The sequence below is a fragment of the Trypanosoma brucei genome, chromosome 10 (genome assembly GCF_000210295.1).
Source record: "Trypanosoma brucei gambiense DAL972 chromosome 10, complete sequence".
NCBI classification, from domain to species: Eukaryota; Euglenozoa; class Kinetoplastea; order Trypanosomatida; family Trypanosomatidae; genus Trypanosoma; species Trypanosoma brucei.
Window position 1 is genome coordinate 2,127,446 of NC_026743.1, and position 16,242 is coordinate 2,143,687.

The window sequence follows — 16,242 nt, forward strand, 5'->3', positions numbered from 1 at the left end:
GAATGGGGAACCTCTTGTGTGTTGTTATGTCTCTTGTCATGCCCGCACGGGATGTGACCAACTGGTTGACACCCGGAATTGATGGTTAAAAAGAGATTCTGTAACTTTCTGTTCAAACTAAAGCCCTGGTGACCGACTGTTTTCGCGTATACCATGTAGTGTGTGCGTGTGTGTCTGTTGTTTAATGATAGATACGTGACCCCAATCGGTAAATATTTGGTATCAAGGACACTTCCGTCTTTTTTTTTTTTGGCTAATTTTTAAGTGTATCCGAAAATGTTGCTCTGTATGTGTAATGTTAGCATGACTTCTTTCCCCCACCCTCTGTATTAAATATACGTAGTAGGTTTTTTATGTACTTTCTGGTTTACTTTTTTTGCGACAAATTCTCCTTCTTCGCTTCTTTTTTTTTTTTTTGAATGTTATTCAGAGCTACGGGACAGAAGAGTGTAGCGTGGTCAAACGTCCTTCGGTGTATTTAACCAGACAGCGCTGAGGAGGAAGTGGCTGCTATCCTCTAAAGGACAACGTGGCTACTGTTTTTCCACCGGGCCGGTACGTCGCTTGACAACATTAGAGGAGATAGCTACGACAGCACAAACAAAAGAAGAAGAGTTTCGAGACCAAACACGAGCACACACATACACACATACGGATATATATATATATATATATATAGTTATAAAGACCATAATTTACACAATATAAGTGTGTAAAAACAGAAGGTTGAGGAATACATAACGAAGAAGGTGTGGGAAAGGGGCGCACCGGTACACAAAGTTGACTGAACCCGTCCATTTAAGGGCTGGAAAGAATGAACAGCAACAGTCTTCTGGGGGAACTGGCGAAGGAGTGCGCTCCTTTGCTGCTCGCTCCTCGCGCTGACGATCCCGACGCTGTTGTGCGCCGTCTGCGGATTCTTCCAGCTGATGGTATTTATCGCTGTTCCAGCCGTGATGGCATAATAACTCCCTACGTGTTTTCGAGCGACGCAGAACACTCGGCACCACCTAATCACTCACTGACGCCGGAACAATCGGGTAGCGTGGTCACTTCTGACATTCTAGGAATTTCGACTGAAGTGTGTCCACTTCAAACAGCCCTCTCATTCGCTTCGGTTGAATGTGTAGCCGCAAATCAGAAGCATTTATTCGAACTGAATGTCTTTCTTCAGCTGCTGCGCCAGACACCGGCGAGTTACACTAGTTCCTTATTTTGGAGTGTGCTTATTCGGCGGCTTGGGGAGCTAGGCTTCTACGAAATAATGAAAGGAAATATAAACACCCTGTGGGCGAGAATTGGCCGACAGTTGCTTCGCAGTGGAGAGATGTTCAACGCTTTACGCCTTCTTCAAACTTCCTGTGATGTTGTTCTACACTACAGTGAGCACGCTGTGCAGTATCCTCCGGACGCAACGTTGCTTGGTGAGTTCGCTGTGCTCGCTCGTCAGATGTGGGCGGAGAGTTCGTCGCCCGTGGTGAGGCGCTGCGCCCTTGTAGTTTCTGCTTTTCTGACAAAGTTTGCCGACTTGGTACCACTCGACCTGTTGAGCGACGCCAGCGAAACAAAACGTGATGCTCCCCACTTACTCGCGGTCGTTGCGAAGGCACCTACACTTTTCAAGGAGGAGGAGGAAACCGCTGCCGCGGGGGAAAATCTTCGTGTAGTATTAACAGTCGCGTTCACAACTACAGCTTACTCAATTCCCACCACGATGTACTTTCGTGGTGAGGGCCCTCAGTCCGCCTCGTTGTCACTTGTTCAACACCGCTTTGCTTCGGCGCTCCACCAGCTGCTGGTATTAGCTTCATATGGGTTCTGGGATCATTTTTCTGCCGAATCGCTTCTCTCTTTGACTGAGGCGTCGGCTGTTTACTCGCCTTTGTGGAACTCTTTCCCCCCCAAGATGTTCACGCTCTGGGGTCGTATATGCCAAAATAATTTTGTGACCTCCTGCAAAATGTACACATCGTCCCTCTTCAATTATTGTATTTCCGCCGCTGCTTATCATTACAGCCTCGGGGAGTTGGAGGGCATTACTCGTCGTTATGCCGTAGGGGACGTCTCGCACGGTGGGGAGCCGTCAAGTACGGAGCCACTTCAGGCGGCAGACGAAGGGCAGAAACGTGGAAGGCAGCAAGAACAGCATGAGGATGTAAGTGAAAGAATCCTTGGGAGTGGTGCTGACGTCTGTGAGAAGCTTGACATTACTCCACACTTGAGGGAAACATTTCGATTAATGGTTACCGGATGGGGCTCGTTCCAGCCTGGTGACAGGAATTTTCTACGCAGTGGTCTCGTTGTGTTGCACGTGTTGTTGCTTAACTACCCGTATCAACTGGAGGAGTTGGGGAAAACAATTGGATTTGATGTAGGCCAACTGCTTCATGGCATTGTAATGGGTCTTTTAGCAAGCGACGTTGATAGTGCACAAATAATGGAGACGGTTTACTCCATCATTTTCCGTTTTTACGAGATGTTCGACATTTTCGATGTCGTTTCCAACCTCTTGCCGCCACAGGTGATGGCCGATGTGGGCCTAAAGTGTGAAACAACAGAAAAGGCGCTTATGCAAGCACAGCTTTATGGGGCGCTGCTTGAAACGCATGGAGAGGACATATCGCCTCTTCCTTTACTGGAAGCAGCAACACACATAAGCCGTGGCGCCATTTTGCGCTTCTCCTCCGCCACTTCATTTTTTGTTAAGTGGTTCACTGTTACTGAAAGGTCACTTTTGTTGCAACCGCAAGACGCCCTGGTCGACCTGTTCTCCCTTAAGGGCACCGGTGACAAGTTGGTTCAATGCCTCTGTGAAGGTGCTCTTGCTCTTGTCCGTGAGCTTCAGTCGGGTAACGTAATTATCGACGGGTTTCCTGTGGCACCGGTGTTGGAGAGCGTTATCAGTTGCATTTCTTCCGCTGTCTTGTATGGAGGTCAACAAAACGCATTGGTTGCATGTGCCATTGCCGTTCACGGTGAGGGCGACGTCCCCGCCTCTCTCATGTTGTTCTGTTTAGTATTTGCCGCCAACGCAAATATTACCTTACTAGAGTCCTCTGCCAGGCTACTGGCGTACGTTGTAGAGCATTCGGATGAGGGGCTCTTTACCACCCTGAGACTTCATACCTCGATTGAGATGAAAAAACGACTGCTTGTAGGGTTGCATCAACAACTGGGGTCGGCCGGCTCTGCCGATTCTACAGGCGCAAGGATGGTGCGTCTTGCGACTCTCCACCACCTGCTACGCTTTGACCCAGCCGCATTCTATTACCTCATGGCTGCTGAGGACCACGGAAAGGAATCCGCGGAGCTACGAATTACGCCCTTCTTGCGTGATGTTGTTAAGTCTTCGGACACTACGGCACTTGAGAAATCGGAGGCCCTCGCTTGTCTCAAAGCACTTGACGATGTGGGTGTTTCTACAACCGAGGTTGCAACCCTGTTATCAAATATGCGGGTCGATTCTCCGATCACCGGGGGTGTTTTAACTGCTGCGGCAGTTTATTATGCCTGCGGCGTATACTTTCATAAGTACAAGTTGGACGGTGGGGAAAGCAATGTGGCTCCAACAGGGAAGGGAGTAACTCAGCGGTTGAGGTTGTCGGATTCTTTTACGGTAAACATGATGCAAGGAAAGGTATTGGTAGGCCCCTCAGATGAGGCGTGTAAGATGCTGAAGTTCAGCTGTGAGGCGCTAAAGCAGTGTATCACTTTTTACGAGCAAACCGCAAAGCATCTTCGCTATGGTGATGCCAATAATGTCACAGTACTACCCTCCATTGACTCCTACCCGGCTGCACATTCTCCTCTGGTTCTTTCGGTTGCAGGAACCGCTGGCCGCTCCGCAGGTTGCACCGATCGTCGGTGTCGGTCTCTGGTGGATCCAAGACAAATGTGTAATGGACAGGCAACGTTTAGCTCGTGCCTTCTTGCTGCCGAGGGAATTTCCATGTGGGAAGGGGTGGCCAATGTCGATTTGGACCGCCTGGCATCGGCGCTGGTGGCAATTACTCGCCTCACTACATCGATCGAAGCTGCGTTGTGGATTTTGTACGGAGAAAAGGAAGTAGACTCAGTGACCGCACAGCTGCTTGAGGCTGCACTTTGTGCTGTGCAGATGTTAGGATCACCAGTTCCGCAGCTTCGAGATCAGATGTCGGCGTGCCTAGATGGTGCACTGACGTTGGCGCAAACTGCAGCAGTCATACTCACTCGAATGCCTAGTGACGGGAACTCGCTTTTGCGCACTGCGGAATTCATCAGTCTTTTTTCCGTTTTCGTAAAGACTTTATCTCTTTACCGTGACGACGACGATGTTATTTCGAGGGGTCTCAAGATCGTTGGAGTGTTTAAACCTGTAGAGGTAGCTGACGAGGAGGTGGTGATACACATTTTTGACACAATCGCATCCGTTGTGGAAAGGCATGCTTCGTCAAGTCCGACCGATTTCCTTGTGCCTATAGTTGCTCAGGTGACTGTGATTTTTACCAGCATTGGTGAGTTCTGTCCAACCAAGTGCGCGCTTGGCATTGTGAATAACCTATGGTCTTGCGCGATGAACGTCTCGCAAATGATTGTTATCGCTGATCCGTGTTCGCCGCTGTCCAACAAGTTTGACGTTATTGTAGAAGCTGTGAGGACCATTTTGTTGCAGTGCGACGGAATACTGGGGTATCTTTCATATGATCGAATAATGCCTATGGCCACTGCTCTCGGGCAGCTTAGTAACGCAAGCTGCTATGATGCGTTGGATCATCTTTATAAACCACAGGCCTGGCATGGGGCATGGTTATCATTGCTTCGGTTATTTCACGCCGTTTTGATCGGTTGTGGCGGGGGCAGTGAAAATACGTTGGGGTGGCTCTCGATCATCTCGAGCTGGGCGACGACCAGCCCACGGTTTCGGGAGGCCGTTTCTGGCTTCACTTATTGCCGCGGTGGGGTTTCAAGAAGCTCCGGGCCTCATTCATGGGAGTGGCAGGAAATGCACATTGCAACATTGATCATCAGTTTGTTGTCCAGCCTGGGTACCTCCACCGCACCACTGACACCACATGTTCAGCGCTGCTTTTGTCGTATTCGCCATTTTACCTGTCAGACAACGGGTACACCGTGCGCCGCATCTTTAGACGAACTCTTTTTAGCCACTGTGCGCCACCAGCTCTCATATCTCATTCTCCACTCCCCGCCATCGGGTTATATGGAGGGTGAACCGCCCATTGTGACCATTTCCCGGTATCGCTACCCTTCAAATGGTGAGGCATCGACATCTGATGGTTTACTTCTGCAGAAGGCTGCCAAAGTGAACGAAGGGGACCAGAAGGAGGAGCAACTTTCCTTCTACACCCTGCGGTGTTTCATATTTCGAGAGTTAAGTATTCTTCGAAAGAGCTGCCGTGACGACTCGAGTGCCACAGGTGCCCTTACCTCTCCCGACAATACTCCTGTAATGCGATCCAGTTCCCTGAACACAAGCACGGACGGTTTCTCTGATATTGATGTTCGTGATGGGGGCTTGCAGGTGGTTGCACCGCACCTTCTCAACGTTCAACTCGCTCTCATTCTTTTTGTGCGTAACGGCCATTTTCAGGTTTTCCAACGTTGTTTGGACCTGTGGGAGCAGCAGGAGCTTGTCGAAGGGTTGGATGAGCTTCATCGCTTTCTCAATCTGCTGTCGCACTACGCACGTCGCCTTGAGAGTACAAAGTTGATATCGGTGGTGGAAACGGTACAGGAAGAGTTGCAGGGACTTGCCGAAAGACTCCGCAGTGGAGCGACTTCATGGCGGACGACAGGAGCCACGTTGTGATTATTATTGTGGATGAAACTTTTTGGTTTTGAATGTGGGAGGAGAAACGGTGAAAGCAAAAAAAAGAAAAAGAGGTCCGATGTCGTTACTCGTTGTACTGAAAGTAATGCTTAATAGAGCCGCTGGGTAAGTTCGAAGAGATGTCCGTTTAAAGAAAAAAAAAACCCGGTCGTTGTGCACTACCGCCTTTCGTAGGGTTGTCGAAGCGTAGCATACTTTTTTGTGAGTTGTTTTTTTTTAAATTTGTTTTTCAAAAAATAATGTCCATCATCGTTCGTTCAAAACTGATATTTTCTCCAATGCTCACCTTTTTTTTCACACTTCATTTTTAAAAAAAAAAATCTTTGCGTGCTTAACACGGATAATACAAACACTTTGCCTAGCAGGTAGGGCCTTTTGTGTTTGTGCTGCGATGACATCCAGTTTTCTCGCACATCCCAAAGTCCTTTTGATGGGACTGCGCAAGTCTGGAAAGACCAGCATACAAAAGGTTGTATTTGAGGGTATGCAGCCGCACCACTGTGTGGACCTTACAACCACCGTACAACCGGAGAAGAGTACCATTTGCTCCAACGACTTTGTGAACTTTGAGGTGTGGGACTTTCCGGGGCAAACTGACCCATTCGACTTAAACAGCACGATTCACTACGACGTGGGTGCCCTCTTGGAGAACTGCGGTGCTATCGTTTTTGTGATGGATTGTGGTGAGCTGATCGACGATTCCCATGCTCGTCTCGTGGAAACCGTATGTGCTGCTTATGACCATGATCCAGAGCTCTCAGTGGAGGTGTTTATACATAAAGTGGATAAATTAAGCGAAGATCATCAGGCTGATCTGCTCACGAGTCTTCAGCGACGTGTAGAGGCCGAGGCAAGACAGCGCCTAAACGCCACCGCACAGTTGCGCTTGAACTTCAACCTAACGTCAATCTATGACCACTCTGTTTTCCAAGCCTTCTCGTTGGTGGTGCAGAAGCTCATAAAACTGCAGATCCCTTATATCACAGAGCTTCTGCAGATTCTAAATAGTAATAGCAACTTGGATCTCTCTTATTTGTTCTTGAGTAGGTCCAAAATTTTCTTGTCTGTGGACGAGCGCAATCGTGTCAAGACTCGCACATATGAAATTTGTAGTGATGCTATCGAGGTAATGATGGGAATGAATCGTATTTATAGCAAGGGGAAGGAACAGGGGGAAGGTGATGAAGAAGAGGTAAGCAGTGGTGCCCGGGGGACGGAAGCTGAGGTTTATGCCGGAGCAAACATTGTAATCAAACTTAGTAGCGATGACTGCATTTACGTTAAGGAGTTGCCAAACTCTCTTACACTCGTGTCAATGGTAAAAAATGAGTCCTTTCGTAACCGAATTCTCATTGATCATAACATCTCAGCATTCTATAACGCTGCTTATAGTATTTTCCGACGCAACTAGGGGTATTGAGTATGACCACACTCCTCCTTTTTTTTTTCTGTTCTTTTTTTTTTCCCCCGCGTGTGTGCGGTTTTGACCTGCGCATCCCCAGCGACTTGTTTGTCGTTTCTGCAACCCAGTATTCTCCCTCGTCCTTCACTTATTGGATTGTTTCGTGATATCCAAGTCACGGGAAGAGCGCTGTGTTTCGCCCTCCTGTTGATTTTTTTATTTGTGTTTATGGTCACGGATGGAGTTACACAGTTATCATTTCAATTTCTTCCTCCCTCTTCCAGTCCTCCTTTCTACTGTTTTTTTTTGTTCTTGTTTTGGACAACCGCTTGTGCGCCACCAGTTGCGTCATGCAGTTTGCGTTTCAGTTGGGTGTTGGCAAGCCGGGGAAGGGAGCACACAAGTGAGGACGAAGGGTAGAAGAGACGAATGTCTTTGCAGTGCCTCTTTTTCTTTTCTTTTCTTTTTTTTTTCATTTGTTTCTTCTTCTAACTTTTTGAAACATTTTTTTTTCGGGTGAATCCGCACGAGGCCTCTGTCGGCGTATCTGTGTTCCCCTTTGTTTTTGCTTTCCCTTAACCTCCCACATCACTCAGTGTTAACACCAACTACACTATTTTTCCCATGTTGCTTTGTTTACCTTATACATATATATATATATATATATACATTAGGAGTAGGGGAAACACGGAGGGTAAAGGACAAAGAGAGTCTGACCAAAAAAAAAAACAACAACAAAAAAAAACAGGTGCAAAATAACCAACACCGCACTTGTGAGAGGACTATCATCTGGACTGTCGGATAAAAGGGTGTGATTTTTGAAAACATTATTGCCGGGAAACGTAGAGGCTCGATCCAAACCAAACAAACAAATAGGGGAAGAATTATCTGGATCAACAGAACCATCCGAACCCGAAGGGAATATATCTCGAGGTTCTGCACCACAACTTGGAAAGAAGGAAGGAACAAAAGAGAAGGGATAACGGAAGGTGTAGAGGGGAAAAAAATAAAAGAAAAAAAAGGAGGGAGAGAGAGACCAGTTGGACAACTGCTATCGGAAGGAAACATAGCGCCACTAATTTGAAAAAAAAAAAAGAAAAGGGTTCAGTTTAAACGAATGGACTGTGTATATAACTCAGTGGGCCCCCTGTCGCCCTTCTTATGGCCTGCGCCACATGCCAACTTGGTGCCACCTGGTTATTCACCAGGAACCGTGGCTGATACGATGCTTCACATCAGTGACCTCACACTCAGTCTCGATGTGCTCGCAAAAGCATTGGATCACTCATATCATCCCGTTCTTTACGCGATGGAGACTCATCAGCTTCACACACGGGTACTTTACAAGCGTCAGTTTGATTTGATGCAGTATGGAATGGTGCTGGACGAGGTGGAACGGCTCGTTATTGTCAGGATGCCTGCGCTCTGTGGAGACTCCGGTAAGAAAGTTTCACAGGAATATGCCGCACTTTGTGAGGACGATCTCAACAGCGCTCCATGTGCCCGCCATCCCATTCTTCCTGAGCATTGTCTCATAGTTTATCAACTTCCTGCCAAAGGTGATGGCAACGATGCCGTGCCTACGCCGTTGTTCCGACTTGTGTTTCGAAACGAGTCCTTTAACGAGAGTATGAAAAGAGAACTTGCAGATAAGTTTCCGCTCTACCGGCTTCGTTCAGTATACGTGTCACACAAGATATATTACCCCCTCCGTCATCAGGTACAATTGTATAATGAAGCCTCAGCTGAGAGTGTGGGTTTACCCGACTTTGATTTGGAAGAATCCTTAGGGTTAAAACCACTCCGCCAACTTCTCACAGCATGGATGATGGTTTTGGAAGGAATTGCACCTTCGTGGTTGGTGGACAAGGGTGTTGGACCCGATGTTGTTACTCTTTTTCTTGCCCACCACAGGCCAGAGGGAAAGTATGATGTAAAAGAGGTGTTACAGGCGTACGACCAACTTCCTGTAGAAAATCGCGTTCGATGTTCCTATTACTTAACAGCAAAGCGTATGGAACAGCGCATCAAAGTGATGCCGCGTTTCCCCAACATGATAAACACGTGGAGGAAAGGTTCCTACGATGTGGAGTACTTCAGCGAAGTTGCTTCCGGGACCGAGCCAACGAAATGTTTGGCGCCCTGTTTCCGGATGTTGCTTTGTAACAGGAAACCGGGAAGAAACTATGTTGAGGATGATGAGGTTGCCGCATTCATACCAACAGATGCAGAATGCGAACCACTGCAGGTCTACAACACACTGGCGGCGGAACGATTACGCTTATGGGTTCTCAAAGGTCTTCTCACGGCCGAGCTGCATGGTATACACAACCTTATGATTGAATTTGATGTCGCCATGGTGGTTTCCGAATGTGTGGGTCTCCTTTGGGGCGGGGATGAGGAACAACGCCGGCGGGAGGTTATATTTCATGTATGTAAAATTATTGTAGAAACCGTAGAAGATTATGTGCAGCACAGCGGTGTTATCTGGTGCGCTACCATTGTCACGTCCGATGAAGAATCCATCCGGTCTGCAGAACTCTGCAAGGATATTTTGGAGGTCACGCAGATAGCAAAGGCCCGTGTCGAGATTGAAGAGGGACTGCGGGTCGCTTCAAGTGGGAAGGAAGATACTGAAGAGGCCCCATCCGCATCCTCAGAAACAGGTGTTAGCACGCCAGGTGACGAAAAGGAGGCCCACGAACAAGTGGATGAAGTTGCGGCGGATCCGGTTGATAACCTGTTGTGCATCCCAGGAACATTTCAGACTATAACTAATTGTCAGATAGGAGTTGTTCCTTGCAGGCAACCATTCATCACTGCTTCAAAGATTTCAGAAGATGTGAGAGATCGTGCGATGCGTTGTGGTGTGCGTCTCAGTGATGCCGAACTGTATCCTATCTTCCTTGCCCTTTCTGGTGGAGAAGAGACGGTTCCCATAAGTAAAGTGGTGGGCCTCATTTTGGAAAAGCAGGAGGAGGCAACCAATACTGGTGGCAGGAGGGCGAGAGGAAGTTGCAGTATGTTGTGGCCTCATGATCATCCGATATGTGCACTTGACTTCTGTGGTGTGCCATGGGATGTGGTGAGTGTTACAAACTTCGTAAAGGGGTTCCAGAGGCGCCCATACCGTGCATGGGGGACAAAAGATTACAGAGCGTCACTCATGATGTCTGGCCGATGTGAAGAGTCGGACACACTGAATTATGTGGAATTCTCAATCATGATGCTTGCATTAGCTCGCCAGTAAAAGGTGGAATGTGTTGATGCCGATCATTTCTTCAGTATTTGTTTCCCTGTATTTACCACCCTCTCAATTCACTTGTTGTTTTATGTTTTCTTTATGTCACCTCAACTGTTGTGCGCGTGGCTTCGTCGCCATTTTGGTTGTCAAGTGCAGATGGTAGAGGGAGGAAAAAGGCGCACACTTCAGTTGAGCGCTCGTTTCACTATGTATTCTATCACCTTCTTCTGTTTTGTTTTTCATTTTTCGCTACTTCAATGTTGTGTACATGTCGTCGATGATTAATTCTTCCCGATGTGTGCTCCTATGTATGTCTGTGAGCAGGAGGGAAAGGGCGGGTGTGATGCTTGGAGGTAACAAAAAAAAAAAAAGAATCGGTAGCTTGCCTTCTTCTTTCCCTCCTTCGAAGAACAACGAGCGCCTGCTGCAAAAACAATTTTCTCTGTTTTGCATTTAGAAGGTTGTTTCTTCAGTTATGTCGCAGAAATGTAGGTCCGACAATCTTCTTTTCTTTTTCTTTTATCTCGTTTTGTAGATCTCTACCACATGTGCGTATGCCAAAGGTGTAATTAAAGCAGGTAGGAGGAACGAGAGGAAGGAGAAAAAAAAAAGAACATGGATTTATGTTGTTTCCCTACATCAGAGCAGACCACGTCTGTAATATGCGGTACCAACCTTCTCTGCACTTTACTGTAAATGTCTGCGAGATCACGTGATGTACACAAATTGGCTGCGTTCCTCTCACCACGTTGGATGCTGGAAAGGACACACGAACGAGGACAGAGAAACAATAACAACAAAAAAAAAAGAAAAGAAGCAACAACTTATGATGACAATATTATTTCTTAGTTTCTGATCCGTGATTTGATTGACACAAGCACTGTCTGTGCGAACGTATCGAGAACCTGATTATATTGTCTTTAAAAATCCCCTCCTTTACATTATTTCCCTCCTTTACCTTATTTTCCTATCTCTTATACATGACGAGACCTAACGGTAACTCTCTGGAAACTCATCCCCTCTTTTCTGTAGATGTGTTTCCTCATCGGTTCCCGGAGAAACCCTTTACGTGTTTCCTTCAGCGCAACTCAAACTGTCGGTTGGATTGTTGTTTAGTTTTAGGGCCAACCTTGTGGGTTTATGTGGAAGAATGAGATTGAGAAAAAAGGTATGACGATTGTTTTATCGATATGTTTTGTGTCTATTTCTCCTCTCTCTTTACTGCACTTGCCTTCGTTTCATTCGCGTTTTCTTCACGTTGGCTTTTTCCCCACCGGTGTGTGTGTGTGTGTGTGTCTTTGTTTCTCGTGCCGCCTCCAAGAAGTCAAAGCTATTAGAGTAAAGCCGCAAGAAAAAAAATAAATAAATATATTTACGTATATTACAACGAAAGGAAAGTAAAAGGAAAAAAAAAGGATTATTATCAATGTCTGCAACCGTCGCACAGCGCCCTTCTACGGCGCAGGAACGTATTCTTGCTTCCAACTGCCCTCCGCCGCCACCACCGCCCCCGGGATCCCCGTCGCACCGCCAGCGCGCCGCATACAACAACTTCGGCAGTGGCGTCTCCGCAATGTTTGGATTTCAACCAACGGGCCTCGTCACCGCCATTGAAAATGAGACACAGGGACCAGTTGTCACTCGCAGGACAAAGTACCGTGACACCTCTGAGATCATTCTCGGACCCAGCAAACCTTCTCAAATAAAGCACGGTGTCCGCCGCTATGATGGTCATGACGACTGCTCTGTGGGTTTGGCTCTTACCGACACTTGGATTCGCGGTTACGCCGATGATGAGGAGCCTCCCGCCCATGTCGTGAGGCAAAGGGGCCCGAAGGATAACCTTGAGGGAAATTGCTGCCGTGTCAAGACTGAGGAAACGAAACCACGCAAAATGCTTGCTCCAGGAAACCCACCTCCAAGGACGACAAGGCCTCCATACAGCGTTCCAGAGTATGATGGGAACAATGCTGAGGAAACCTGCCCCAAGCGCCTCTACAGGCACAAAGACAGCGGTAACATCATCTGCCCCGAGCCTTTGCCAAAGGGCACAGTTATCGATGACCGACCACGCGGAACGGTGCGCTCGCACCGCAACCGGTCGAACGAGTCCGTTGATGTACTCAACCTTGGCCAGTACAGCAGTGAGCAGCTCAATGAAGTGGAGCGGAAACTCGTTGCAGGGCCTCGTGAATTCATTCCTCCTCCACTGCCTCCTCGCCAACGCCCAATCATCGCCCGTGTGCACACTCCTGCAAACGCAACCCACGACATTTTCGGTACTGGCCAAGGTGTTGAAGATATTGAGCCAGTCCACTGCAAGAAACGCGGTGAGAGCGCCCCGAAACGCTCTGGTGAGTTTGACATCTTCGATCCCACTCCACTACCGCAGCAACCCACGAAGGGGTACAACCCAAGCGATTTGTTGGTGTACGATGAGCCGTATGTTTCTGTGCAGGAGAAGCGTGAGAAGGCGGCTCGTGAGGCCCGTCGCAACCCTGAAAAGTATTGCCCAGGAAATGTTGTTACGTCTTCGCACAAGATAGAAAAGAAGACGGAAAGTGGCGTGGTCTTTCACTCCAAATCTCAGGAAATCACTGCCCATGGTGGCCGTGCGCGTGGCTTGTACGCCCCAAGGGGAAGTTCAATCTCACTGTGTTAATTGTTGCAAAAGCAACGAAGCGTGGACGAAGTAGCGGCAAACAGAACTAAGAGAGGATTTGTTTCGTTTTTTCGTTTTTTTTTCGCTCTTTTTTTTTCTGTTTTGTCCGGCCCTTCTCTTGGACACATGCATATGTATTTATAAATATGCGCGTGTGCCCAAAGTATCTTTGGTTGTATCTATTCTATGTAACAAGAAGTGTTCGTCTGACTGTGGGTATATTCGGAAAGTGTGGATGCCAAGTGAAGGTGATACGCCTCCAATTTGAAAAGACAGAGATGTGAAGGGGGAAAAATAAGGAGTGAAGGGAAAAAGTGAATAAACAAATGTCAAAAATCACGAAGAATGATGAGAAGTGAAGATGGGAGGTAAGGCTGGGGAAATAAAATAATGTTGAAGGTACGGAAGCTTTTCCCTTTTATCTATTTATATAAATAAAAGGAAAAAAAAATGGCAAGTTTGGAATATTTCCCCGCGCTCCCACCGTTATCTTTTCTCCGTTTCTCCTTCCCCTTTGTTTCTCCACCTTTTCCTTTTTTTTTCTTTTTTTGGTGTTTGAATCCGCCATGTTCCCCCTTCGGTACCGATCTCTGCATTTATGTGCAGAAAATAAAGGAGAGCTCAGGGAAGAATAGGCGATTTTGATGAATGAGCTTACCAACACAAGCTGAGACAAAACAACAGCAACAACAAAAAGGAAAAAGAAAAGAAATATTGCAGGTAAAATAAATTCAAAGCAAAAAACAAAAACAAAACAACGCAAATATGCGAAACCAACCCAGAATGAAAGAGAATATGAAGAAGGTTATATGCTCATATTAATGAAGGTTGGGGGGATGGGGGGGAAAAAGGAAAGGAACATGATGAACTGATGGTATAAATTTTTAATGTATTTATTAGGTTCCACTCGTTTTCTTTATGTTGTTAAGTTTGAAGGTTGTGCACAAAAGAGCCACTTGAAAGGCGTTCAACCATGACTGAACAGGACGGAATTGAAGGAAAGTGAGAGGGAACATGTTTTTGTATTTGTTTTTTCTTCTTTTTGTTTTACTGAAACTGAGGACCCCCCCCCCTCCCCTTGCCAGAAAAAAAATGAAAAAAAAAGCAAGGAAGAGCTTGAAAGTGTTGCAAATACCCATATGCCAGAGAGTACTACCGCAGCAAAGAAAAAAAAAATGAATGCAACATGACAGAATAAATTTTAAAAACAAAGGAAGAAGGATGAAATTTCTTTAAAAAGAAGCCGATAACTGTACGAATGAATGATTAAGTTAGTTTGTGCATGTAAGGAGGCAGAAAACGTTATGACAGGGGAAAAAAAGGAGAAGGGGACAAAAAAGGGGGTGGAAACGTGGAGGAATCACGCATTATAGTGACAACAACTCTTCTCCTGTCAAAACAAAACAAAGCAAAAAAAAAAAAAGGAAAAAGGGAAAGGAAAGAAGTAGTAGGGGATTAAAAAAAAAAAAGGAAGAGAAGAAAAAAAATATTGAGTTGGTTAAGGAGAAGCGTCCCGCTTTTGGGATATTGTACCAGGGACAAATAGCGACGCGGGGTTTGAACAAAATCAAACTAAAGAAGGGGGAAGGATCAGAAATGTATGGGGGTGGGGGACGAGGAGGATGGGAACAGGAAGGGAATATTATTTTAAAGAGGGGCCAGCAGAGAGGGAGAGAGGGTGAAAAAAAAAGGAAAATAAAGTAAAAAGACAGAGTAAACAAAGAAATGTTTACAAATATTATATATATATTTTATGTAATTAGTAAGGGACCTGCGGAGTCGGTGGGGTACCGTGTGACCGGGACCTTGCTGCCTTCTTCGTTACGCAAGCTAATACGAAAATACACATTAAGGACGAGTATGTGCGAGTGTGTATCCGCGTGTGCAGCTTTGTGTTTCGTCTCTGTTTCTATGAAGTCCGTTAAGCAGGGGGAGTAATTCGCTCATTACTCGCGACATATCCATGGGGAAGGGCGAAAAGAAAAAAAGAAAAGCAGAAACAAACCCCCGAGAGATGTTAGGAACTTCCCTTTCGCCTTTCGCTCCACACCCCTGCCCCGTTATTTGTTATTTTCCTCTTTTCTCCATCCACTCATATTAAAAAAAAATATATATATATATATACTGTACCTCCTGCATTTGTCTTACGCGATGCTTGCAGGCCGCTACTGCTTCACGACCCATGATGCTCCCACAAGGCATATAGAGTGGTTGCCCTTATATTTCCATTCCTGTCACTATCTTCTCTCTTTTTTCTTTTTTCTTTTCTTTTCTTCTTCTTTCCCTGTGTTGTGTGTGTGTCAAACAGAAAAAGGAAACAAAGCTCCGGCAATGCTTCGTGTTTCTCGATTATCCCTTGCCATTGGCACGTACAGCCTGTTCATGAAGGAGCAAAAGAATAATCCCGCATTGAAGGGACTCCCCGTAGCAAAGCGGGGTCAGGCAACGGCTAAGTTATATCGAGAGCTTTCTGTCACTGAGCGTGAGGAATTGGCAAAGCGTGCCAAAGCTGCTCCGTCTGCAACGAGGAAAAAGTCGGTACCGAAAACAAAAGGTAAAGAGAAGGTTACAGGAGGGGGAGGCAAACGTAAGGCATCGGAGTACACCGAATTTGTGAAGTCCAACATATCCAAATACAGTAATCTTCCACAACGGGAGCGCATGACTGCCGTAGCAAAGCTGTGGAAACAGCAGAAACAAATGCGAAAGTAGATCGAATCGCTTCATTATGCTGTGGAAAGAAGGAGTATTTTCATCTTTTTTTGTTTTTTTTACGTGTTGTTCACCTGGCCCGCTGTTGGAGCCAAGACATGAGTGTCTTTTTTGTTGTGGAAAGCGAAACAGAAATATGCTTTTCAAGGAAACTCACGTTCGCATAGTAGAGTCAATTTTTCAATGTCGAACTGAAAGAGGATACAAAAGATAGAGAAAAGTAGAGAGAGAGAGAGAGAGGTAAAGATAAAAAGAAACTCTTGTTTTGAAGTTTCGAATGGATATATAAGTTTCTATTTATATATCTGCTTATATCTGTCTGATAGAATTATTCATTTTCCCTTTTTTTTATGTTGGTTGGAAGTGAGCGGATGAAGCAATATTCTTTTTTC

General features: G+C 46.3%; 6 protein-coding genes across 6 annotated transcripts; 5 read left to right on the plus strand and 1 right to left on the minus strand.

The window, feature by feature from the left end:
• Positions 1–814: 814 nt before the first annotated feature.
• On the plus strand, positions 815–5,809 carry TbgDal_X10900 (hypothetical protein, conserved; the record flags this gene model as incomplete). The annotated part of the gene is made up of 1 exon (XM_011779959.1): positions 815–5,809. The coding sequence occupies one exon, from the start codon at positions 815–817 to the stop codon at positions 5,807–5,809; it is 4,995 nt and encodes a 1,664-aa protein (XP_011778261.1).
• A 412-nt stretch (positions 5,810–6,221) lies between these two features.
• TbgDal_X10910 (small GTPase, putative) lies at positions 6,222–7,241 on the plus strand (the record flags this gene model as incomplete). The annotated part of the gene is made up of 1 exon (XM_011779960.1): positions 6,222–7,241. One exon carries the CDS (start codon positions 6,222–6,224, stop codon positions 7,239–7,241), a length of 1,020 nt encoding a protein of 339 aa, XP_011778262.1.
• A 627-nt stretch (positions 7,242–7,868) lies between these two features.
• On the minus strand, positions 7,869–8,300 carry TbgDal_X10920 (hypothetical protein, unlikely; the record flags this gene model as incomplete). Its single annotated transcript, XM_011779961.1, has 1 exon — positions 7,869–8,300. One exon carries the CDS (start codon positions 8,298–8,300, stop codon positions 7,869–7,871), a length of 432 nt encoding a protein of 143 aa, XP_011778263.1.
• A 49-nt stretch (positions 8,301–8,349) lies between these two features.
• On the plus strand, positions 8,350–10,482 carry TbgDal_X10930 (hypothetical protein, conserved; the record flags this gene model as incomplete). Its single annotated transcript, XM_011779962.1, has 1 exon — positions 8,350–10,482. One exon carries the CDS (start codon positions 8,350–8,352, stop codon positions 10,480–10,482), a length of 2,133 nt encoding a protein of 710 aa, XP_011778264.1.
• Positions 10,483–11,902: 1,420 nt separating this feature from the next.
• TbgDal_X10940 (hypothetical protein, conserved) lies at positions 11,903–13,138 on the plus strand (the record flags this gene model as incomplete). The annotated part of the gene is made up of 1 exon (XM_011779963.1): positions 11,903–13,138. The coding sequence occupies one exon, from the start codon at positions 11,903–11,905 to the stop codon at positions 13,136–13,138; it is 1,236 nt and encodes a 411-aa protein (XP_011778265.1).
• Positions 13,139–15,289: 2,151 nt separating this feature from the next.
• On the plus strand, positions 15,290–15,850 carry TbgDal_X10950 (kinetoplast DNA-associated protein, putative; the record flags this gene model as incomplete). Its single annotated transcript, XM_011779964.1, has 1 exon — positions 15,290–15,850. The coding sequence occupies one exon, from the start codon at positions 15,290–15,292 to the stop codon at positions 15,848–15,850; it is 561 nt and encodes a 186-aa protein (XP_011778266.1).
• Positions 15,851–16,242: the final 392 nt, after the last annotated feature.